Raw genomic sequence first — 24,517 nt, 5'->3', positions numbered from 1 at the left:
GAGTCCCAACCCAGTTCCTTAGCCATAACACCATTCTTCCTTCCCCCTAAGCCCTGACTACTTGGGAGGCATAGGTTGAGTTCCCTGTCCCAGCACAGATTTACTCTGCGTCACTTAGTCTCTCTGTGCCCTCAGTTCCCCCTCTGTAAAATGGCGATAAGAAGCCTTCCCTATCATACAGGGGTTCTGCAAGGATAAATATAATAAAGACTGTGAAGGGCTCAGATACGACAGTAATGGGAGCTATGCAAGTACCTAAAATGGACAGATAATTTTAGGCATTTTTTTTTTTAAATAAACCTTTCTGGGTTAATTTAGTGCTGGTGAACGGTGTGGCGTTGCAGCTCTAGAGATGGAAGCTCTCAGTTGATCTCCAGAACGGGAACTGCCTGGGCAAGATTGCCTCATGCCACCCTGTCAAGCACCTCATGAAAGGGCTTTTCATTCTCAGTGTTATGAGTTCTTGATAACACTCCTTTTAAGCTGATAGCATCCTTTTTCCTGTGTTTTCTCTCCGTAAAGACGTGCTCCCTCGTCATAATCATGTTGGTAAAAAGAGTCTCTAGAACCTCTGCTCTTGGAAAACATGATCCTTGCTTGGTTCCATGATGATGATTTAGCTGGGAATTGGTCCTGCTTTGAGCAGGGGGTTGGACTAGATGACCTCTTGAGGTCCCTTCCAACTCTGATATTCTATGATTCTATGATTCTCTCTGGCCCAATCACTGACACTGCCCACAACGTGGGCTTAGCACCAGTTGTGTCTGTTTATGTGATGGGAACTGAATAAAGTTCCCTCCATCTCCCCTTGGGGCATAAGACATTAACTAGTCTAGCCTGCATGTTACATGAGCAATTCTTAACTGCATCCAGATTGACTGCTACTAAGGAACCAACTCTGCTTGAAATGTTATTGACATATCTGATGGTGGGAAGAAAGCAAGCCTGCCATAAAGCAATAAAGAGCCACCCAGAATTGGTTTTCCTTTTCTCCTTCCCTGTTGTCCTGCGGCTTCATGCTAATTGCAAGTACAGAAAATATCTGGCCTCTGGGACAGATTCTGCTTCCCATGACACAGATGGAGTTACTGGGGATTTACACTAGTTTAGCCGAAATCAGAATCTGGTCCTTCTTCTGCAGCAGCTCTGCACACTGTGCTGTTTTAATGTCACTTTAACTGAAAAAAAAACAAAACCCCTAATACGTGACAAAGTAAGATACCACCGCCGTGTGCTTGCTTCTACCCCTGCTCAGTGACCTAAATACCTTAAACACACTTGATAGGTTGGGCCAGGAACATTGCTTCTTCTGGTGCTAGGGTTCCTGATGGAAAGCAGTGACTCAGCTAACACACCTCCCCTTGCCCCCGCCAGAGCTGTAGATAGCCTTGGACCTCTAAGCTATTTGCTCTCAAGCTTTAACCTCTTGCCTGGCTGGGCATGTTTGGAAGTTAAGGCCTTCGTCCTGCAATCTTATCCATGTGGATGAACCCTTACTCTTACACTGAAGGGGTCTGCTCATTCAGATCAGATCAGATTGCATACAATGCTCTTTTTTAAGGGGATCCACAATACTCATTGATAACAATAAGAGTCAGTGGCAGGATTGCTAAATGTTGATCAAAGATATAAGGCAGCCTTTGATTCACTAATTAATTATACACAGCCCAGACACTGTCACTTGATTTAATTGCACTTTTTGTATTTTTAAGTGAATGCAGCAAGAGGAGGATGACAGCATGGGATTTTCTAACACTCAGCGTTAGCCTCGGTCTACCCACATCAAAGCCAATGGGAGCAAAGTCAGGCTCATGCGGAACCATTCTGAAAATCCCACCCTACCTATGCGATTCAGTGCGGCGAACAATCTTGCTATATTTCCTAATTTTTCTTGTAGGGTGCGGCTATGTGTGTGCGCACCTCAATCTGTCTGCACAGAAGTCAGTACAGGATCAGGCCCATTGTTTACAAATACCCCAAAACCTGGCATAAGAAGGGAGAGCTATTGCAGCATTCTGTTTTGTCTCCTGCAAACGGCATGCATCCTGATTACGCCATGCATGTCAGCATGACTTCACACCATTTTAATTGCGTCTGGCATTGAAACCAGGTCCGTCCCTCCGTCCCCACCCCGAGCTTTGCAGAGTTAAACGATGCAATGAGAGAGTTACATTGTAAACAGTGACAGAGGACGAAACAAAGCGACTTAGGAAATTGGGAAGAGGGGTTTGTTTTCAGCTGTGATTTGAAATGAGAGCGCGCCAAGGAGCCAAAAAAATCTTACCGCGTTATAGGTGAAACCGCGTTATATCGAACTTGCTTTGATCCACGAGAGTGCGCAGCCCTGCCCCCCTGGAGCGATGCTTTACCGTGTTATATCCGAATTCGTGTTACATTGGGTCGCGTTATATCGGGGTAGAGGTGTACCACTAACTAGGGCTTTTAGCGGTATAAATATGTCTGCAAAAAATCACATCCCTAACTGACATACCGGTAGCAAGTATAGACCATGAAAACATAAAAGTAGGTTTCTAGCTCTCCTCATTGCGGAAAAAGCTTGAAAATGAGACAGAAGTGACCCTACCAGCTGAAAAAACAGACAGCGAATAAAAAGAACCAACCTTCATTTTATTTTATTTTTTAAATCTCACGCTCTTTAAAAGCCAATCTAACGATTTTGGTGGGGACTGACTCATGATTTTTGAATGCTTAGGATTGGCCATAGTGCAGCTATGCTGGTCTCCAAACTGTAAACAGCAGCTTCAACATGCAGTGCACACCGTGCCAGTGTGTGAACTCAATAAATAGGGCTGTTCAGGGGTAAAAATAGGCCTGCATCTTTCAATTCCAAAGAAATGCATTGGGCAGAGCTTCTTGGAAGTATGGGGTTGACAGAGATTTTGCTTAAAATAAAAAAAATCGCATAGGGACTGTCCCTCCTTTATAGGCACATTTGGTCTTCATGATGTACTGCAAATTTATTTAGCATCTACTCCTTAGAATGCTACGGCAATGGCTTTTGTTTTTAATTGATATTCTCTCTTCTTCCCTACCCCTCTTAAAATACCTCCTGAATATTTATTGCAAAGGAAGTCAGCATCAGTCTAGACACTTTACAGTAGTCATAGCAGCATGCATAGTAAAGCAGTCTCTCAAAACCAGGAGAGTTTTAGGCTCTCTGTTATATGCAAGAGCCATCAGTGTAGAAAGTGGTAGGGCCTAGATGCAGCACAGGTGGTGTTTTGTGATGCTGCATTCTGCTTTTCTTGAGTACCACTGCTGATGTGCAGACCTTGCTAATGCTGCAGTTAGTGACACACTCTGAACTGGCTTACATGCCATCAGCCAACATCTGGATAGCAAGCCATTTACGTGCAACCATGATAGATGGCAAGCTGGCCTGCAAGGAACGGGCATTGCAAATCCTAGATTGCTTAGTCAGCGTGATGCAAAGAGTTGTGCCCCCAGGCTGAACTGGGATGCAGTTACACTGCTAGCATTTCATTTTCATGCAAGGAATAATTTGCACTTCTTAGAAAGCTGTCGGGCTATTGAACACTCATGCAAAATAGCGAGATCTGGATCAGTTGTAAAACTTCTGTATGACGAATAATTTTAGAAATACTCTCCCACGTCTGTTAGTTCTACTCTAGAGCGGGGGAGAACTATGCTATGGCAACCAGATTATGCTAGCGTGACTGAAGAGATTAAGTTGGCAAGGCCTTTGACTCTCTCACCCCAGACTTGGCTTCAGAGCCAACCCTGGTAGTGGGGTGAGGTGCTAAGCAGCCTGGAAAGTGATATTCTTCCAGAGAGATGCTAAAGTGGGGTGCTTTCTATCCATCTTGGGCAGTTGTACAGAATAAAATGATAATAATGCTTCACACTTAGATAACACCTGTCATCTGAGCCTCTCTCTAGGCAAAGATCTTTACAAAAGTGAGGCCTCAATCTCACAATCTTTACTCGCTGGCGAAGACCTCAACCGAACAGTTTATATCAGGGCAGCAGGATGTGGCCAGTAGATATTTTTATACTTTTATGACTAGGTCAGTTTGAGCATGAGTGACTTGGACAGGGAGTGTGAGCTGGAAATCGAACGCAGATCTCCCGACTCTTCATCCTTTGCTCGACCAGCCTTGTGGCCTCCCAGAAGTTCAGGTTTCAGAGTAGAAGCCGTGTTAGTCTGTATCCGCAAAAAGAACAGGAGTACTTGTGGCAGGGTACACCAGTGATATTAGCCGGGGGAGCGGACGAATAAAGAACAGAGCTGGCTTCTGGGACTTGCACAATCTGAGATCAAGCGGGTTCCAAATTTGAAGGACAATCCCAAATGTAAGATGTGACTGCCGATGTCCGAGCGCCTTCATAGCCAGATTTTCACAAAAGCTCTGCTCCCGTTTAGGCAACTCAGTGAAGTGACCAGATTTTCAGTAGTGCTCAGTAGCTCCCATCGCTCCCAGTCAGAGATGCTGGGTACTGAGCATTTACAGGGCCTCTCTAACCTGCAACAGTTACCTCAAGTTATTGCCCTCGAGCTAGCCTTGCTGTAGGGAGATCCACCACGCGGCTGAATGGCGCCTGGCACGCAGAGCAGCCTGAGAGCAGCACGGAGAGGCTGGATTAGCTCAGTGACTGGATTAGCATCTGAGGAGTTGTTGTAGCTCAGGCTGCTGCATGCCCACTGCATTGCTTGCTTGGGCAGCAGGAGCACGTCAGCTTCCACCCACTCCCAGACAGGCCAGTTAGCTCGAGCTCACAGCACCACTTCACTAGAGTTTAGAGATCGCTGTGTGTGGACAGGAATTCGGGTTGGGGCAAAACTCTCCTTATAGTTTGAATTTAGGCTACATTGAAGACAAGCCCTTTAAAACCTGGCCCTGGTTGGGTTTATTCCTAAAAAGATGGAGAAGAGACTGAAAGGGTTCGCAGGAGAGAGTGAGATGGTCTGGTAATTTTGTAGTATGATGGTAGCGCCCAATGGAGATCAGAATCCCACTATGCTAGGTGCTGTACAGACATACAAGAAACAGCCTCTATCTTCAAGAGTTTACAATCTAAACAAAGGAGGGAGAAATAGAAATATGGAAAGGTGAAGTGACCCACCCAAGGTCACACAGAAGGTCACTGGCAGAACTGGGATTAGCATCCATGTCACCAGTCCAGCCCCCCCAGTGACTGGACCACACAGCCTTTCACAGTACAGCCCTTGTCTGGGGGTGGGAAGTGGGTCATGGGGAAATAGATGCGTACAGGGAAAAACTGCATCCAAGATGCCCCTGTATATGAGGAGAGGGGGGTAGTAAAGGGCTTGTGTTGGTTATTTAAAAGTAATACTACAATTTTTAAATTAACAGTAAAGAAATGGGAGCAATTCCAATCTAGCAAATACACATTGATTTGGTCATTTATCACACCAATTCTAGAGGTCTTTATCCAGTTTATACATGGTTTTTACCCTGGCAAGTGTTCATTTTAAAATCCTTAGAAGTTTTGCCTGAGTGAAGAATGAATAAGGCACGATCTGAGAAAACACCGAAGCACGTGCTTATGTCCATCCCTTTTCAAAAAAGCACTTAAGCATGTGCTTATTTTTAAGATCATGCTTAAATCCCAGCAAAGTCAATAGGATTTAAGCTCATGCCGAAGTTAAGGGCACGCGTATGCACCCTCCTTGAACAAAGGTGCTTTCTGAATCCAGGCCTGATTAAGGGCTTTCCAGATGAGGCCTGTTTCCGCCTCCTAGTTCGCCATTTATGGGCTCCATCCTACAAACCCTTATTTCCATATGGAGTCTCTCCTCTTCTGAGTCATCCAGTTCAAGTCAATGAGATCACATCCATGAGTAAAGACAACTCACGCTACCAGTAAGACTTATCAAGATCTCGTCCTACTTCATCTCTGGCTTTGATAAAACCAGAAAAGCATTTGGAGAAAAATGTTCTCCGCATTTCTGAAGAGTTTCTCACTGTGTTTTGGGATCCTTCTTTATCTCAGTGTTTCTCAGTATTGTTCCTTATCACCGTTCCTTATTTCCTGTTCTCTTTTAGACTTCATATATATTATATATCCCCCCTCCCCCACTGGCCTTGTCTTAACCCCTCCCACAGTTAACTCTCAGACATTTAGGAAACTTAGAACCAAGATCTGCCTTCAATGGTGTAAATCTGAAAAAACGTCATTGAACTCCACCAACTTACACTGATGAAACTGAAATTAGACTCTGGCCCACAATTTTAAACTTCCAGTTTGCAGATGTACACAATGGAATTCATTTTTACACTTATAGATTACACTTTTACATGTATAGACTCTACCATCAAACGATCTTAAGGCTGGTGGCGTGGTGGGAAAAAGAGACAGACATTGCTATAGTAATGTTTTGCTCAAAACTTGGTCTTCTACGTTATCAAAGTCAAAGGGTAAGTTTTTTAAAAGGATTCAGCACTGCATAAATCTACTTCGGCTGGTATTCAAAGGGAGTGGAGTTAAGCCAATGGGGGGCCCCAGCCAAAAAGTTTTGATACGTCTGTGTTTTACTGGTGCCTTCCTAACATCTTGGGTCAAGCAAAGGTAATAACATCTGAAGACAGGAGAACATCAATACCATATCCATTTAAATCTACCAATGGAATTTAGGGAGACAGAATGTAGTTACCTAAATTGAACTTTGGCCCAAATCCTGCCTTACTCTTCTGGAAATTTCCATGTGAGCTTTAACTTTTTTATTGAAGTGCATATATAAAAAAATGAGAGGCCAAGACTGCAGTTTGATGTCTCAGCCAAAGGATGTACATTGTAATACTAAAATGCGTTATGCCATGGCATTGATTCAGTACTGACTCAGAGGGAAGTGTGCCTCACACTTTGAGTCACTTAAGCACTCTGGGTTTTCTCAGAGTTCTCCCTTTCAAGTATTGGGCTGGTCTGAACCTACTTAGTTTGCAGGATCCCAACAAGATCACAGCCTCAGGAGGTATTATTTAAAAAACAAAGTAAAAAAGTTCCTGAACAGAGTTCTCCAGAGCAGAGTTTCTGCTTTGACAGCTAAACCAACTGTATTAGCATCCCATCGTTCTTCCCTCCACCTTCCTTAATTTCTCAGACTTCCTTCCGTTGCATTGTGTGTGTCATTTTAGCTGTGAGATTGTGGTTAGCCTCCTTTGGGGGCATGTACTTCCCTATTTCCATCTTGTGGGTTTGCCTTTTCAGCAATGTTGCAAGTGCTTTCCTACATATCCCTCATAATAAACAGATGCTTCCACAAGAAGTGGAATGGAACCACTTTGGACCAAAATAAGGACTTGATCTGCATGTTTCTAGGTTCTTTGCACTCCTACACAAATCTGGGGGGGAGGGGGGGAGTCTTACATGGACAAGGAATACAGTATAAGTTCAAAAAAGAACTGGATTAGTTCATGGAGGTTAGATCCATCGATATCTGCTAGCCAAGATAGTCAGGGAGGCAACCCCATGCTCAGGGCAACCCTAAATGTCTGACTGCCAGAAGATGGGTTGATCAATCCATAATTACCTGTTCTGTACATTCCCCCTGAAGCTCTGGTATGGGCCACTGTTGGAGACAGAAAACTGGGAAAGCTGGACAATGGTCTGACCCAGTAAGGCAGCACTTGCGTTCTTATGATCAGGCCTACAGTCCATTTTTCACACGTATGCATCTTAATAATTTATCCATGTCCTGCATTTAGATCCTCAATTATGCTCCCTTTCAAGGTACTAATCTGTCTATTATGTTTCACCCATTACATTATTTTTGTCCAACAGCACATATAACATCTGAACATCAACAAATAAATTAGGATGGCCTATTTGTAAACTGGATCCGTAGTCTCCAATTACTTTGTATCTTGTTGGGTTAAATCTACATTATAAACAAACATGCCCATCCAGAGTGTGGGGAACTTTAATGTTATAGTTTGTTGCTCATACGTTTTGCAAACTTCCTGGCAAAGTCTGGCCTTTGTTTTGTTTCTGCAAATGTTTAAACGTTTTCACTTGAGATGGCTGGAGCCAAAGTCCTCGATTCACACCCCCTGACTCCAGTCTGTGGGGAAGTTTGGATCTGGATCAGAACTTTGTGTCACAGGGCTCATCTCTAACTTCAGATTCAATATACAGTAGACTGACCCTTTATTTTCAGCCTCTAACTATTCACATCGATGCAGATCTCTTCTCTCCATTGATTTCTTCTTAGTTGAGCTGGGAAGACCTCCCCATAACTGGTTTGTTAGGCTCTGTGGAATGAAAGTGAATTCTCAGCACGACACATGGTGGGGTGGGGTTAGGAGAAATTAACCCACGGTGTCTCCCACTGCTGCTGGTGGAAGTAACACCCCAAAACCTCGATGCATCACACTGAGAATTCACCCCAGGAAGTTACTAAGGCGGCAGCTTTTAAACTTGCAGTTCCTGGTGTAACTCTGTGCAACCGACTTCATAGAACAGCATCTGTCTGACAAATTGAGCAACTGTACCGCCCCCAAGTTTCCTGTTTTGAAACCCTGAGATGCTGGAAAATGTTAACAGCAACTCTTTAAAATGCTACTTCGTGCATTTATTTTTTCTCTTCAAGACGTCTGATACACAAAAACTCCATTCAGAAAGAGCAACTTGGGCTACACTAGGAAATGGTGATGGGAGGGGGGAAAGTGTCTCCTTCTCCCGGAACTCTCTGGGCGAGATTGTAGTCTTACTCACTGTGTTTAGCAAAATCTACTCCTCTCTAGGTTTTAGGTAGAGCCTAGGGCCAGGTGTCAGGAGACCTCTCTCCTTCACTCTTCCAGGACTCACTGTGTGATTCTGGACAAGTCACTACCTCTCTGAGTCTTACTCCCCCCATCTGTAAAATGGGGATAACTACATCAGGCAATACAAGTGGGGCATGCTGCATCATAGTTCTTATTTGTGTTGCTGTAATGTCTCGTGACCCCGATCAGGGAATGGGGCCCTATTTCACTAGGCACTATACACACCCCAAACAAAAAGACGATCTCGGGCCCAAAGAGCCAACAGTCCACATATACAATGGGAAACTGCAGATGAATGCAGAGACAGAGAGACAAGAGCGCAAAATAACAGAGACACAATTAAGGTCACAGCCAGCAAGCCCACCCATCTCCTCACTCTGAGAAGCTTCATAATAGATCCATGATCTGTCAGAAAGCTACCTATGATGGGATCCTACTCTAGCAATAAAAGGCCCTTGCTATAAGGGACAGAGATGGTGCAAATCTCTGTTCCATTCCAGGTCATTTCTGTACGGGGAACACAGGAGTAAGAGAGAAAGCATCACATTTGTCAAACCCTGTAAAGGAACTTTATTTATTTCCAATCAATATGACAACCACTTCCTTTTCTGGCTATCACTGTCACTCCAGATGGTACATTTGAGCACATTTCAACCTCTAACTTGGCTCCTTGCAAAGACATTGTCTTCCTGGTTAGCTAAAACTGTATTAGTATTTGTGGGGGGAAAACTCGATCCCTCACACTGTTGAGAAAAAAATTGAATAGCGAAAGCTTGCTCAAGTCTCAGCTGCGGTGCAAAATACTAGATGGTGTTTAAAGCCACTATTACATCAAATACAGTTTGTATAGTATGAGTTCTAATTCTACTGACTACCCCCCTGCCCACAGAGGAATAACATTTGATTCACTCCATTATTACAACCTGTACCTCTGAAAGCACTTGTACCATCAAATATAACAGCTTGATGAGTCTTATTAAAATTCAGATTCCTGTAAATGAGTTAACAGAGGTAGGCGTTACCTAATTTCTCTTATAGTATACATTTAATGTCACCTACCAATGTTAAACTATTGGTATATCTAGCATTCCTTTTCTCAATGCCTGCCTGAGAACCTTTGGCAGTTCAGCCACAACTAGCCTAAGTATTGTCAACTTGCGCGATTTTTTCATGAGTCTTGAGATGTGAGGTGTTTCTTAAAGCCCAACACCTCGAGTCATGTTATTTCCAGAGAATTTTAACTTTCATTAAAAAAATAGTAGTAGTTACTGCTGGCCTCATGGTTGCAGAAAAAAGCTTGGGAAAAAATGTCAACTCAAAAAACCAGGAAACAAAAAGAATCCAAAACTTATTTAATAAAACAAAACACTTGAGGTGGGCAATACTGTATCGTAAAGGCCCCTTGTTGTGGTGTTAGCATTACAGTGCACTTCACAGCCCCAGCCTAGCTCAGAACCCTGGTGTGCTAGGTGCTGCACAATCTAGATAGACTAGGAGAAAGGAAGGGTTTTTTCCTCCATTTTAGAGGCATTAAGAGGAACAGAGGTACATGGAGATTTTTATGGAGCTATGCCATCGTACAACAGTTGAGAAATTGGCTGTAAATAACTTGACCAAGGTCACACAAGGAGTGTGTGGTAGAGCTGGGAACTGAATCCAGATCTTTTAAGGTCAAGGCCCCTACTTATCCAGAGGCCCACACTGTCATTTTGTTTTAAACAAGATAATTTTTTTTAAATGAATGTCTCTCTCTTTACAAACATAAAATGGCTGCTAGATTCCGCTAATTGTGCAGAATGCTTTTTTTTTTTTTTAAGCTGTACTTCCCTCTTTGGGGTTTGATTTAACAAGCTGGCAAAGCAAAGAATTAAGGGGATGTCTTGGTGCACATGTGTTAAAGAAGAAAAACATCCTGCAGCACATATGAGTCTTCTGCCTTCAAGAGGTTATGTAACTAAAAAAATTTAAAAAAATAATAATAAAAAAGAGCGTGCGCACGCGCACACAGCCCCCAACTCTTCTGCACTTAAAACAAAAATAGTCACATGGCAGGATTGCATTTTGGGCAGCTGGATCACCCCCTCAAGAAAACATCATTAATTATGGCAACTCTAAATTCACAAGGTGAACAGTGTGCTTACCAATCCTCTTTCTGGTTGGGTTTCCCACTTCTCTCTCTTTTCTATTAATTGCCTTTGGTATTAATGAGTACTGAGATATGGCAGCCACTGCTCAGGGGAAAGGAAGGGAAAAAAACCTCAATCTTGCTGTGTTGTCATATACGTTCTATAAATATTTATTTGACCTAGGGGATAAAATCTTCCAGTCTATCTGCAGCCTGTGCAGCCACTCTGCAATAATGTCCATTTGAAAGTTTCTGTATTTCAGAGAGAGGGGGGGGGGATCTTAGCAGAGCTGTGGCCTGTTTATAGTATTTGCTGACCTAAATTAGGGAGATTTTCCCAAATTGTGTGTGTATTTTTAATGGGTCTCATGATTTAGCAGCGGAAAATACACCCCAGCCTTATGACTGCTGTAGCAGCAACTAGAATCATTGGGCCAAACACTAGGGAGGAGTGTGAGTCCCCCATTTTGTGTTAAAAGTAGCGGCAGAATAAGCTAGGATAAGGGAGTGAAATGTACTTGTCTGACCAAAACAGTATGTTACAGGATGGGAGTTACTTGCCTGCAGTAACACCTATGTAGTTTAGTTCCTAAAATGCATGCAGAAGAGGAAAATCTAGCAGGAACTTGTTCCTCTCCTCCCCCCGGCACCCAATAGGAACTGAATCCTTAGTGATTTCTGTGCGCATTCCACCTATTTACAGTGGTTAGATCATCCAAACAGGCAACAGAAACAATATCATGTGATTTAGGTGACCAATTACACAGAGTGAATTCTGAATAGTGAATAGTCTCAAAGGATCAACCTCTTCAAACTGTTTGCAAAAACCCATCATGCCCAAATATGTCTGGGAAAAAATTAGGAGGTGGTTGAAAAATTATTCAGGAATTTTAGCATTCTCCCCCATCAAATAATCAAGAAATTAGACTGCCTGAAAGAATCAGAGACAGATATTTCACTTTCAAAGTTGCTCTTGAATGTGCAACTATTTATTGAATGCAGTAATTAGTCAGACAAATGTGTCCATTTCCCCACCTTTGCTAGTAAAAACTATTTGGTGAACAATTCTGAAAAATGAATATTCATTAAAAAAAAAAACCTTGAAGGACAATTTGAAAACAGAAAAAAGGCCCAAATCCGGCAAATTAATTGTTTGCAAAGGATACACAATGACTCTCCTTTACTCACTGGTCATCACCAGGGTTTGAACCCCAGGACTTCTGCACCAAAGCTAAGACCTCTGCCACTTAAAGTAAAGGAATACTGCTATTATCTGTCTGCAGTAGTAGTAGGTGGTTATGGCTGTAGGTGGAGAAACCACTATGGAGGACACAGCATACAGTTTACGAGCACGTTCCAATCTGTTCTACTGCTGAGCTTAATCTTGAAAAGGTCTGTATCCTGTTATAAATCCCCTGAGCCAGCAGCATTGTATTTTCTATTCTTTGACCATAAACCACAGCAGGCTGGAAAGTTAAACTTTAAATATAGATATATATTTAAAAGCAAAAATAAAAATATTTTATAATCACAACAAAAACACTTCACTTCATAGCACGCTTCTTTTAAACAGCCCCATTTGGCATAAATTATGACTCCATAATTCTTTCCCTGCCATGTCGGGCAGCTTCAAACCAAATCTAATGTTGAAAAGAGCCAGATTTTTCCATCATGTTTAATGCAGTTTCCAACAAATCCTTATTTACGCAGCTAAATATTTTATGGACCAGAGATTTAGGGGCTACTTAAAATGATGAATTCTTCCCCCTGAGGAGCTTTGTTCACAGATCAGAAGTTTGTACAGGCATGAGGCACCATCATAAAATAGGAGATTTAGTTTTTCCCCCGTACTGATGCTTACGCTCATTCACAAATCCCTCAGTGCTTGCGTGGGCTGATGGCTTCATTGTAGCTGGCTCAGAAGTAGAGAATATTGGTAGCATATTTGTGCTTTTGTCCACAGGCACACACGGTGGACCAAGCTCTTTTTGACAAACATGCAGCTCACAGTATCACCGAGGGCAAAATGTGACCCTCTTCTCACAATGTTAGAAGAATAGTGGATAGTTATGGGGAAATTCACGAAGCTCTATATAGCATCCAGTGGGGACAGTTTAATTATATCCTAAACATCAATTTTGGATAAGCAATAAACTCTCTGGAACTGTAGGTTCAAATCCCACCTGGGTTTACTCAGCCCTTCATCTTTCTGAGCTCTGTGTATTTTAATGGGTGGGGGGGAGGGGCAGGACGATGTTCAGGAGGAGAGGTTAAGACAGGAAGTCTCCACTGTTCTGCTGTACCTGAAGGGCTAGAGTGGAGTGGAGGAGACAGGGGTGTTTATTTAAATAAGTTAACTGAGAAATGATAATGAAGTCAATAGGTTTGAGCATGTGTTTAAGTCCTTTGCTGGAGCAGGGCCAGCACCTTGCAGGACTGACCCCTAAATAGACAAGACAGACAAAAGGTGGGAGATAGGGATGATTATTATCCCCATTTCACAGATGGGGAACTGAGACACAGAGGTTAAGTGGCTATGCCAACGTCACAAAAGGGCATCTGTGGCAGAGCAAGAAATTGAGCACAGATCTGCACCCCAGTTTAGTGCCTTAACCACAACACCATCCTTCCTCTGGATTTGAACATCCTGTCCCCACCCCCAGTTTTGGATATTGTCCTTTTCTGGCTCAGGAAATACAGTTGCTTTTATTGTTCTATAAAATGCAAAGCAGGCAGAATTTGTTCTCCATAGAGAAAGACACATTGCTGTTCCAAAAATAGCAGTTTCTCCTTTTTCCTTTTCCATTGTGCAATTTCATTCTGAAGATAAAAAGGCCATTTCCACAAGTACATGTTAGCTCCTAATTCGTTACCCTGCAAGCTGCCGCCCCATTGATAGCAAATGTGTGCTCTCTTTTAAACAGGGCTCCAGTAAGAAAGCGGAGCAATTAGCGAGAGGAGAAAAGATTTCAATATGCTGTTACTGAGACTGAAGTTTCTCTTTATGGTTAATGCATCATTCCCTTAAAGTCATTTCCCTTGAAGTAAATGGGTTTTGGCCATTATGCTTTATGTTTATTGACATGTATCTCCAAGCTGAATTGACATTCCCCCCCGTTACTGTTTTCTCCACCATGAAAATTACAGGAAGCCAAAATCCTTTTACAGTAATGAGTTAAGTTGTGTAGTACACAGGGCTATATGTTTTTCCATTAAACAGCTGTGGGCTGAAATGGGTATTGTGTGCTGTTTACTTATTAACTGCGAATGTGTTATTCAGCTGTCCCTGTGCAGCAATACCATTTCTGCTGTGGCCCTGCAATATCTTACAAGCTCAGGGTGCAGAGTTTGGGTGGGAGACTTCCTAGGAACATTTAGGTGCCGTTTTACTGGTGATTTAGAAGGGGGTGCTCATCCTTTTGACCTGATACCAAATCGCGGTCTTAGCAAGGTTTTAATGGGCACACAGATGATTGGAGAGCCCAAAGATTTATGATGGTTGAAGATCTCATGACACTTTCAGGAGAGATGTTAAGAGATTAACAAATTCTAGCTTGCCCACTCTCAGTCCCCTCTGTAGTTTCATTTGGATGCAGTATCCTCCTCACGTCCTGCTCCGAACCATTGTACTGTGTCCTTATTAAACACGTGTTCCTATCTCGCCTCAGAGGTGGCTGCATGTGGTGGTGGATGAAGTGACTCCTGGTGTTAAGTCTGTTAAAAGCCACAAGGCTCAAAGGATTAGTAATGCTCTGTGAAGCCTTTTCACCTGTAGGTCTCCAGGCTGAGTCCAGCTCCAGTTAGTAAGGACCTGAAATTATCATCTGATGGCTGTTTAGTGACCTGTCAGAATTGAGGTGGGTTCAGTCTAGGTCCTATCCTGAAGTAGCCATTTCACAAAACCACCCAATTGAAACCGGCCTCCACACCAGACAACAAATTTCAACCCCATGTGCCTACAGTTAAGCACCTAATGAGGTGACTTGACTATGGATTTCAGTGATTTTCAGAGGGGATGAATACAGTCCACCGGCTCCCACTGCAGGTGGTCAGCAGATGTAAAAATCAGGTGATTTATTTAGGTGACTGCATATAAATGTACATACCTAACTGTCAACACGCAGCTTTGAAGATGTCGGCCTGAGTGCTAACGGGGCTGCGGAGACTAAGCACCCTGAGGAATGTCCCTTCCGTGTCTGAGTTGATGGCTAACGAACAGGGCATTTGGGGGAAATTCTTTACTGTCCTTGTTTTGTGGTGACATAGAGGGCATCAGCCTGAAGCACAGTTACCTTTCCCTTGCACTAAATAGCATGAAAACAAACAGTTTCTCTATCTCAAATGCCATGACAAAAATTTACCTTATGCAATTTCCTTCCTTGTACTGAAAATTAAACTGGGCTGCGGGGGTGGAAGTGGGGGTGGGGGGATGCTCCCTGACAGAAAAATGTTAGTCTGGGCTAAACACACCCTTGTTGATGAGCAACTTCAGAAGGTAAATGCCTTTTTCCCCCTCCCACCTCTCCAGTTCTAACGTCTTTCTGGGTCCCTTGAGTACAAAAGGCAGCAGAGAGAGAGCTGCTGTCTATTCTAACAGAGCTTTATTGTACCACTCGTTCCAAGAAAACATTCATAGGTTCATGTAGAGAATGAGGCAAGAGGGGTGGGTGGCAGCACCCTATGTCCTGCTACACAATGCATGATGCCTGGAACTATCTGCTCTGGGGTCTGGAGAGACTAAATCAGGGGCATGAGCCAGCCTGTCAGCCTACACTATGCACTGGAGAAATGGCTCATTTCAAAGCAAGTGGGGCTTTGCAGGAAGTAAATTTTTAATGTAAATGGAGATTTGCTGCTGTGGATACAATAGAACTTAAATGCATTAGATGCACCAGGTCTATGGTGGGGAGAGTGACGTTTCAACAGCATTTTAAAGGGTGTAAACCAGTAGTTCTTAACCTTTTCAGACAACTGTACCCCTTTCGGGAGTCTGATTTGTCTTGCGTACCTCAAGTTTCACCTCACTTAAAAACTACTTGTTTACAAAATCAAACATAAAAATACAAAAGTATCACAGCACACTGTTACTGAACAATGGCTGACTTTCTCATTCATACCAGAGAATTATAAAATAAATAAATTTTAAATTATAATAATAAATTATAAAATAAATCAATTGGAATATAAATCTTGTACTTACATTTCAGTGTATAGTATCTAGAGCAGTAGAAACAAGTCATTGTCTGCATGAAATTTTAGTCTGTACTGACTTCGCTTGAGCTTTTAATGTAGCCTGTTGTAAAACTAGGCCAATATCTAGATGAGTTGATGTACCCCTGAAGTCCTCTGTGTCCCCCCAGGGGTACTTGTACACCTAGTTGAGAACCCCTAATGTAAACAAGCAAGGAGAGAGAGGAGAGGGGTTGATCTGAGGCAGTTTGACTGGAAGAAACAGAGCTAAGGAAACTCTAGGGCCAGAAAGTTAGCTGGTATAAATGGGGAAAGCTCCATTGAAGTTAATGGGTATATACCAGTTTACACCAACTGAGGACTGGCACCCCCCAGGCTCTGCATCCCCAGGGCTTAGCGAGCTGTGCAATAGTCTTCCAAAGAAAGCAATGGCAGCTTCACTGTGTGAGTCATTTAGAGCTATGCTAGACAAAGTGCATCTAGGTAGAACACACCAGGGACACAATGACGCTATGCAATGTTATGTCCTAATAGGAGGCATGAGCTGGGAATGTCCCAGTGTTCCACTCATTGCAATGGAATGCTGGCAGATAAGGGCAGCACAAACATTGAGTAGGAAGTGTTTTCATAATCACACATTTGCAACACTGGCCTTTCTGCGTCAGTACCTTTTGCCTTCCTCTTAATTTCTCAAAATGAGAGCACGTATTTGTGGGGAGAAGCAACGGAATAGATGGAATGTAGCCGACTCGGTGATTTGAGTCTCTCTCATTCATGCATGTCCATGCTAGTGTATTAGGAAGACTTGGCACTTGTGCAGTGCTATTCCTGCACGGATATCCGTGTGCTTTCAAAAACCTTAACTAAGGATAGATAGGGAAACTGAGGCATAGCAAGTCTTCACAGGGAGCCATTGGCAGAACTAAGAGTACAATGCTGGAGAGCACGGACTCCATTTCCCTGCTCCAAACACTAGACTAATTCCCTCCCAGAAGTGCTGACTCCAGGCCCTTTGCATTCATTTCAAACCAGTATGTCCTCCAACCCAACTGTACATTCTCTCAGAAGATAATAATGCAGGATATTCTTATTGATTCTATCAGCTCGGCCTACATGCACTGTCAGCTTAAAGATGTCAGGAAGTCTTCACTTTACAATAAGCCATAACATAATATTTAACAAGTTTGAGGGTATCAGCTAGCAGCTGAATAGAGCTTTTCCTGTCATGAGGCAAATTTGTACTGCATAGAGTTCTGAGACAGATTATACTCTCCATAGAAGAGTACAAAGGCAGCTGCTTAGACCAGTTTAACAGCTGGCAAATAAAACCAGCCACTTCCTGTGTTGGTCCCAGCCCCGTGTTCCTGGACCTGCTGAAGGGGTGAGGGCAGCAAGCAAAATTGTTACCTTCACAGAAGCCGTACATGTAGCTGAATGCTTCTGCTGCTTGATCCTGGGAAAGATGCCACTGTACGTGTATGATTGATTGTTCAAGGCTTCAAAGCCCTGAATTTCAAGTATATAGACTCCCTGCTGGAACCACTGGGGTTCACCTTTCAGTGGGATCCGTTCAGTCCCCTTTCTCCTGATGAGACAGTTATATTGGGTCCCATGATATGGCATTTTGGAGGCATCCTTAGAAACTGAGGCAGTCTCTGCTGCACACGGCGCTTTTTGTAAGAGCCGTGGTTTTGTCCCAGTGCCCTGCATCAAACTTTCTCCTTCCTCATGATGTTGTAAAGCAGGTTGTGTGCTGTGCAGCACATGCCAGTCTGGATCAGACGAATGGTGTATCTAGGGCTACGTCCTCACTACAGGGGAGGGGTTCGATTTAAGATACGCAAATTCAGCTATGCAAATAGCATAGCTGAATTCGATGTATCCGAGCCAACTTACCCCGCTGTGAGGACGGCGGCAAATCGACCTCCGCGGCTCCCCCGTCGATGGCGCTTACTCCTATCTGCGCCGGTGGAGTACAAGCGTCGATTCGGGGATCGATTGTCGCGTCCCAACAAGACACGATAATTCGATCCCCGAGAGATCGATTTCTACCCGCCGATTCAGGCGAATAATGAAGACGTAGCCTCAGTCTAGTATCCTGTCTCCAACAGTGGGAACCAGTTGCTTCAGAGAAAGACACCCTGCAGTAGGAGTTATGAGATAACCTGCTCCCCGGGGAAGTTTCCTCCTGACCGCCAATTATGAGAGGTCAGCTTATGCCCTGAAACATGAGGTTTCTATCCTTTCCAAAGTTGTTCTTCATGTTTTAATATACACAATTATATCCATATAAACATCTAATCCTTTTTTGAATCCTAATGAGTTCTTGACCTCATTGACGTACTGTAGCAAAGAGTTCTGTAGACTAATTGACCACCCCAGGTATAGCTGCTTTTCAGTGCATTATATCGATATTTGGGAAAACATTTTTGGATAAACAGGTGCTATCCAACATTAAATTGCAGTGTGTTGATTTCCTCCTGTATTTTCCTGGTACATTTTTATTTATTCTTTGTTAGAATAACAGGGAATATTTATGCACTTAAAAGGGAAAAATCAGGACAGGAACGTGATCAATTTAACAGGAGCTGCACACATTTAGCAGTTTTTCCATAGGTTATTCCAGGCTGAAAATATTTGCTTTGTGCCCCCTGGTGGTGGTTGCTTTTCTCTGCTCCTCTTAAAGCTGAATGAGATGGCTGTATTTTCATATCCATCCACTTTGATTTTCATGCTGATCAAAAGGCCAATAAGTAGGTCATTTTAAAATCCTGTTAGCAACGGATCTGAAACAAAGGGGCTTATCTATAATGAAGCACACCAAGTGAAAGAGAAAGAAAACAGACACTGCACGCTGTCTTTTGTAAACTGATCAAGCAACATTTAATTTTATTGAGTCTGTAATAAGGTGCATTTAGAATAGATCCAGATTCCATGTATGTTCACATTTAGATAAGTCCTGCTTACAAATGGTGCTGATATGACATGTAAAGCGCCATGGGGCAGCTAAGAGATTGAGCAGGAAGACATTTTTGTAAGCAGCGGGAAACCATATTCCCTGTGTTTGTAAATAAAACACTGCAGCCCTTTCACAATGAAAGCCTGAAGAGAGAATATACCTCCTAAGCAGGATATGCTTGCAATGAGGCAATATGTGAATGCCATGTTGCCAACCCCTCACCTTCCAAAATCATGAGTCAGATCCCAGAAAGTCACAAGATTGACTAAAAACAATTATGAGGTTTTTTTTAAAAAATAAGTTTGGAGTTCTTTTTGTTTGACTCCTAGTTTTTAAGCCTTTGAGGTGTGCTCGGGTCACTTTTTCAAACATTTCTGTGCAACCATGAGCACTAGAAACGGTTTTCTTAAAATGAAAACTGAGATTCTCACATAATCACGCATCTCCAGAAGCCGGGGCATCAAGTACGACATTAACTATCACAAGGCTGACGATAAAATTGGAAGATCTGGCATTCAACCCTGTGACTGGGTTTAGACGGTCTCAGCAGGGCACATCTCTGCCCGTGCTCTAACCTTGCTGCCTTGCAGAGAAAGCTACTCCACCGTTGACTGTTCTTGGTGCCACAGCTGACATTAACTGTGCCGCTCAGGTTAGCTAAGGCCAGAGTCTCACTCAAGCCCTCATTCAAACCGAGCAAGGGTACCACTGCTCAGAGGAGCTGAGTTCTCTCTTCTCTTGTAGGAATCTGGCTCACCTGACCAGAGGAAGTAGTGGGTAGGAAGGAGCAAAACTTCAGCCTGGAAGCAGTGGCTGGACCTGTATCAGCTGAGCAGACTGCCCATGTTTGGATGGCCCTTGCCACTACCACCTTGAACAGGACATGGTGCAGTGGGTGGGGCATCAGTTCAGGGGGGTGTCTATGGACCTGGATTGCCTTCATCTACCTGTGCTTTACTCCACAAATAGTCTCATTGAGTTAAATTGGAGCATTCATAGGGGAATGCATTATTCAATGGGAGTTAGGACATCAGGCTCTGGCCTTTAGTTATTGCCTGTGTCTGCAAATCCAGAACCACAGTTACCAGGGTTTCTGATGGCTGCAGCGTCCAGTTCAAGCAGCAGACGTTACTATCCATTTTCTGTCTACCCGTTAATACTAACAATGGAATATTCTTTACCTCCCCCTCCTCAGACAAAAAGCACTGGCATCCACTGGCGGAAGAAGTGTCCAAGCAGCATGTGACTGGTTGGTATGAAGTAATAAATAATTTTTAAAAGGGGATAAGATTTATTTACCATATTTTACAGATTGTAATGTGAAATGTTATTTATGGAAGCTCCACATTATTGTTTGTTGATACCACGGCAGTACCTAGGGGACACTAGCAAGATCAATGTCTCCTTGTGTTAGGCACCATAAGACACATGGTCAGAGACAGTCCCCGCCCCAAAATATTGACCATCTCAATAGGCAAGGTCGACTTAGGTGAGAGAAAGGAAGTTTTATCGCCCTCACTTCACAGTTGTGGAACGGAGAGAGTTTGAGCTCTTAATTTTCAAAGGTAACAAAGGTTTTTGGGTGCCTCGGTTTTGAGTGTCCACACTGAGAACAAGTTAAAGGGCATGATTTTCAGAGAGTACTGCAACTTCTGCCTTCTGGAAATCAGGCCCCTTTAATATATTTCAAATTGGGTACCCAAAATTATGAAGCACCTTTAACACAAGGTCACCCAAAGAGCCTGTGGCAGAACCAAAGACTGAACTCAGGTCTACTGAGTCCCAGTCCAGGGTCTTAACTGAAAGAACAGACTTCCTCCCTACTTAGTAATAATAACTGGGCCACACTGGACATATAGACAGCAGAATTGTACATTTCCATGCCTGGTCCCTGGGAGATCAGTGGCCCCCAGGCTAGTAACATATGGGGAGTGGGGAAGAACTCAAATTTTGGTTCTTTCTGCTACAAAAATATGGGTCTTTTTATTTAATCTCTTACTCAAGGTTTCTGCCGTTCTTAAATAGCCACCTCTTCCCTCCTCTCTCTCAGGTTGTTCTCTCATGTGGGGGACCCATTCCTTGATGACCCCCTGCCTCGGGAATATGTCCTCTACCTGCGCCCCACCGGCCCCTTGGCTCAGAAGCTCTCTGATTTCTGGCAGCAGTCGAAGCAGATCTGTGGGAAGAACAAGGCTCATAACATCTTCCCACACATTACTCTTTGCCAGTTCTTCATGGTGAGCCAGTGCTTCTCATTCAGTTGTCCTGGGCATCTTGTTTGGCAGCAACCATTACCAGGTTCAGGCAGGTTGAGTTACATATTTCTCCAGTGATCGTAAAATGCTTTGTGCTCGAGGGAATTCAGGGAATATTATTACTGGGTTCGCTTGACGCACATCAGGCTGGGAAGCAAAATGGTTGTTAAACAAGTCCATTACAAGCCACCACTGTCTTAACAGAATAATATCACTGGAGACTAGGCCACTGAATTCCTCTGAAAAATATGTTTGCTCATTTTTCATTAGGATTCTAGGAGATGGTGTCCTGCTGAAAGCCAATGATGCATTGCACTTCTATACAGTGTTTTATCCAGAGATCTTTTTAAACATTAATTAAGCTTTGCAGTTCCCCCTGTTGAAGCAGAGAAGTGTCACTCCACACATTTTACAGATGGGGAAACAACCACAGAGAGGTGACATGACTTGCCCGTGGTCACACAGTAAATGAATGGCAGAGCTCAAAAGAGAATTCACGAGTCCCTTGTACTAAATCAGTATCAGTCACAGACTGGCGCCAGTATGGTCTTAACGATTGTCACATGCAGCGCTAACGGTCTCATCACCATAGCATCACTAGGCAAAATATACACAGATGCTCCTCCAGGAGTCCAGTGTTTGATTCTTAGGGCAGCCATATCACAATCTTATTCTTTGCTTGGCTGGCCGTTCCCCAAAGAAAATCAAATCCATAACCACTTCTAATCTCCCCAGCTCTCCTTCTGTACCAATGTGGAATAACCCCTATTAAAATATGCTAATAGCTCAAAACTCAAATCCTCCCAGCTAACCATGGACACATTAACCATAAAAAAGATTACTGAACAGACATCTTTAGCCTGCTTCATGTATCTTCATGATAAACGCCAGCTACCCAATAGAGCAAGGTCCTTTCTACAATAAGCGTTGACTCAAAATTATAAAGGAGCTGGGGAATTGTTGGCAGACAACAAACAATCCACTTGAAGTGCACCTTAAAAAGTATGTTAGCCAAAAACATTTTGTGGGTAACACATACAAATGGTGAACTCCTTGATTTATCCTACTGACTGTACCATGCAAGAAAAAAAGGAGAAGATGCTAAACATTTCCTTTTGCTCTGACAGGTGGGACAATATCTGGTATCGTATGTGCAAAACATCCAGTTCTGGTTTTGGATTTCGTTCAGAACAAAATTCTAAAGAGATATTGTTGGTCACCTGGGTGATTGCTTAAAGCTGGACTCACCCCACATAGCAAATATTGGAGTTGTGACAGTTCCAATGCAAACCTGTCTCAGATAGTCTTTGAATGTCAAAATATGGTCATGTTTTGAAAGAAAGTGTTTGGTGCTTTAAGGCGACCGGGGTAGAGATTTCCCCCACCTCAAGCCTCTGTGTTTTGAGCATTCTAGGAGATCCACCTTGTTTGAGTAATGCCAGGAAATGGATTGCTGCAGCACTTAGTGACTGAAAGAGTCATCTGACGGAAAGGGAAATCTGCTACCCCCCGCCCCACACACACATTCTTTGACTGGCTGACTGAGCTAACCTAAAAAAAACTAACACTAACCTATAGAGGCACAAGCGCCAACTATGAATGGAGCTCTTCTGAGCTTTACAGAGAGACTCCAGCTATATTGGGCTTCTGATGCTTCTTTTTGGGGGGAAGGATGCATGGGATGTTAGGGAATTATTTATCTTATAAACACTCAGGAGTATTTATCTATGAATATTTCATACTGTGTTAATGTTAAAGCTGTACTCCTGCTGTGTTTTCTTTGTCATTGTATTTGACTAGATAAGAATGGCTATGGTAAAACTTCTGAAAAATAAAATGGAAGAGCAAGACACCTGACATATCTCTTGTAGGAATCATAAGAAAGAGATAGGGGATTAGTTCTTCCTCCTAGAGGGTCACTAACTTTGGAAGCCTACTAAATTGATGGGCATGTTGGAAACATGATAATCACTGGTGCAGGCCTGGCTTGACCTGAGTAATTAGATATGGATGAGGCTTTATTTCTTGGGAGACAAGATTAGGGAGGTAAATGGATCAGCAATCTGAAACAGAATGTCTGTACTAGCTAAAATAAAGGGGAACACCCAGGGAGCCATTTACAATGGACAAGATAACAATGGATAAGATAAGCCTGGAACATAAGATGAAGTAAAGAGTAAGCTATGTATGGACAGTGCATGCGGTCCTGGGATTGGTTCCTATAAAGTGACCAAGCCAATCCCAAAATGTAATGTATAGTAAATGCAATGTAATGGTAAACATATGTAAAGGAAGAGGTTTGCCCTGTAATTTTGGGTGTGTGGTACGCCTACACCCACCTCCTATTTTTGAATCTAATCAACTCAACATAGCTTTGTTGTATGCCAAATAAAGGAGCCTGAGTGACAAGATGAGAGATGAGATGAGTTCTTAGGGAGCCAAATGGAAGAGGTCTCAGGGGAACCCCAACAACTAGGCCATGCAACAAATGCAACAGGAGAGTGAATACTTCTGAAGTTGGTTAGCTGAAATATTTGAATGCAAATCCATGGAAGAGTTTTTGTTGTATTCACCCAGCTCTTGCTTGTTTCCTTTTGTTTGAGGTATATGCTAGTTCTTTACATTCTTCTACTTTGATGAAAGCCCAAGGTGTAAAACCATTCAGGTCCATCACCCTGAACCCTTCCTTTCTTCTCTGAGTACACTCCAAGGGTATATACGGTCCCAGTGAACGAATTCCTGACCCCTAAGGAACATTTGTCCTGCTTCCATTGGCAGTGCGAAGACAGCAAGATTGATGCACTCAACGAAGCCCTGCAGGCCACAGTGATGCGATGGAAATGCAAATTCCCTGCTCCCCTGCCTTTAGAACTCTACACGTCTTCGAACTTCATTGGGCTTTTCGTCAAGGAGGACAGCGCTGAGGTCCTCAAGAAGTTTGCGGCGGACTTTGCTACAGAAGCTGCTTCTAAAGTGGGTGAGTACACAGGAAAGAAATGTCAAAGGCAAGCTATAGGAGCTCCAAGTGTTGTATCTTGACTAGTGCCAAATATTCATGGTAAGTAGTAGTAAAATGCACCCACTGTATTGCCAAAGTCTAGCCAGAAGGTCCTGATAAAAACTTAGGATGGGCTGTTTGGGAATCAGAGTCCAATCCTTAAGGAAGAGATGCCCACACCACAACTGGCCTCCTTGTTAGCAGTTTAGACGGTGAGGAAGA

General features: G+C 43.2%; 1 protein-coding gene across 1 annotated transcript in view; it reads left to right on the top strand.

Annotated features, from left to right (window-relative positions):
- Positions 1 to 24,517, top strand: part of UBASH3B (ubiquitin associated and SH3 domain containing B) — a 105,858-nt gene that overhangs the window by 41,469 nt on the left and 39,872 nt on the right. Inside the window, exons 2-4 of the mRNA XM_054005271.1 lie at positions 20,238 to 20,291; positions 21,093 to 21,279; positions 24,076 to 24,274. Coding sequence (XP_053861246.1) covers positions 20,238 to 20,291; positions 21,093 to 21,279; positions 24,076 to 24,274 — 440 coding nt within the window. The remainder of the gene's footprint in view (positions 1 to 20,237; positions 20,292 to 21,092; positions 21,280 to 24,075; positions 24,275 to 24,517) is intronic.

The sequence above is a fragment of the Malaclemys terrapin genome, chromosome 15, assembly GCF_027887155.1.
Source record: "Malaclemys terrapin pileata isolate rMalTer1 chromosome 15, rMalTer1.hap1, whole genome shotgun sequence".
In the NCBI taxonomy this organism is placed as follows: domain Eukaryota; kingdom Metazoa; phylum Chordata; order Testudines; family Emydidae; genus Malaclemys; species Malaclemys terrapin.
Note: the sequence above shows the minus strand (reverse complement) of the source record. Positions and strands in the feature narration are given on the sequence as shown.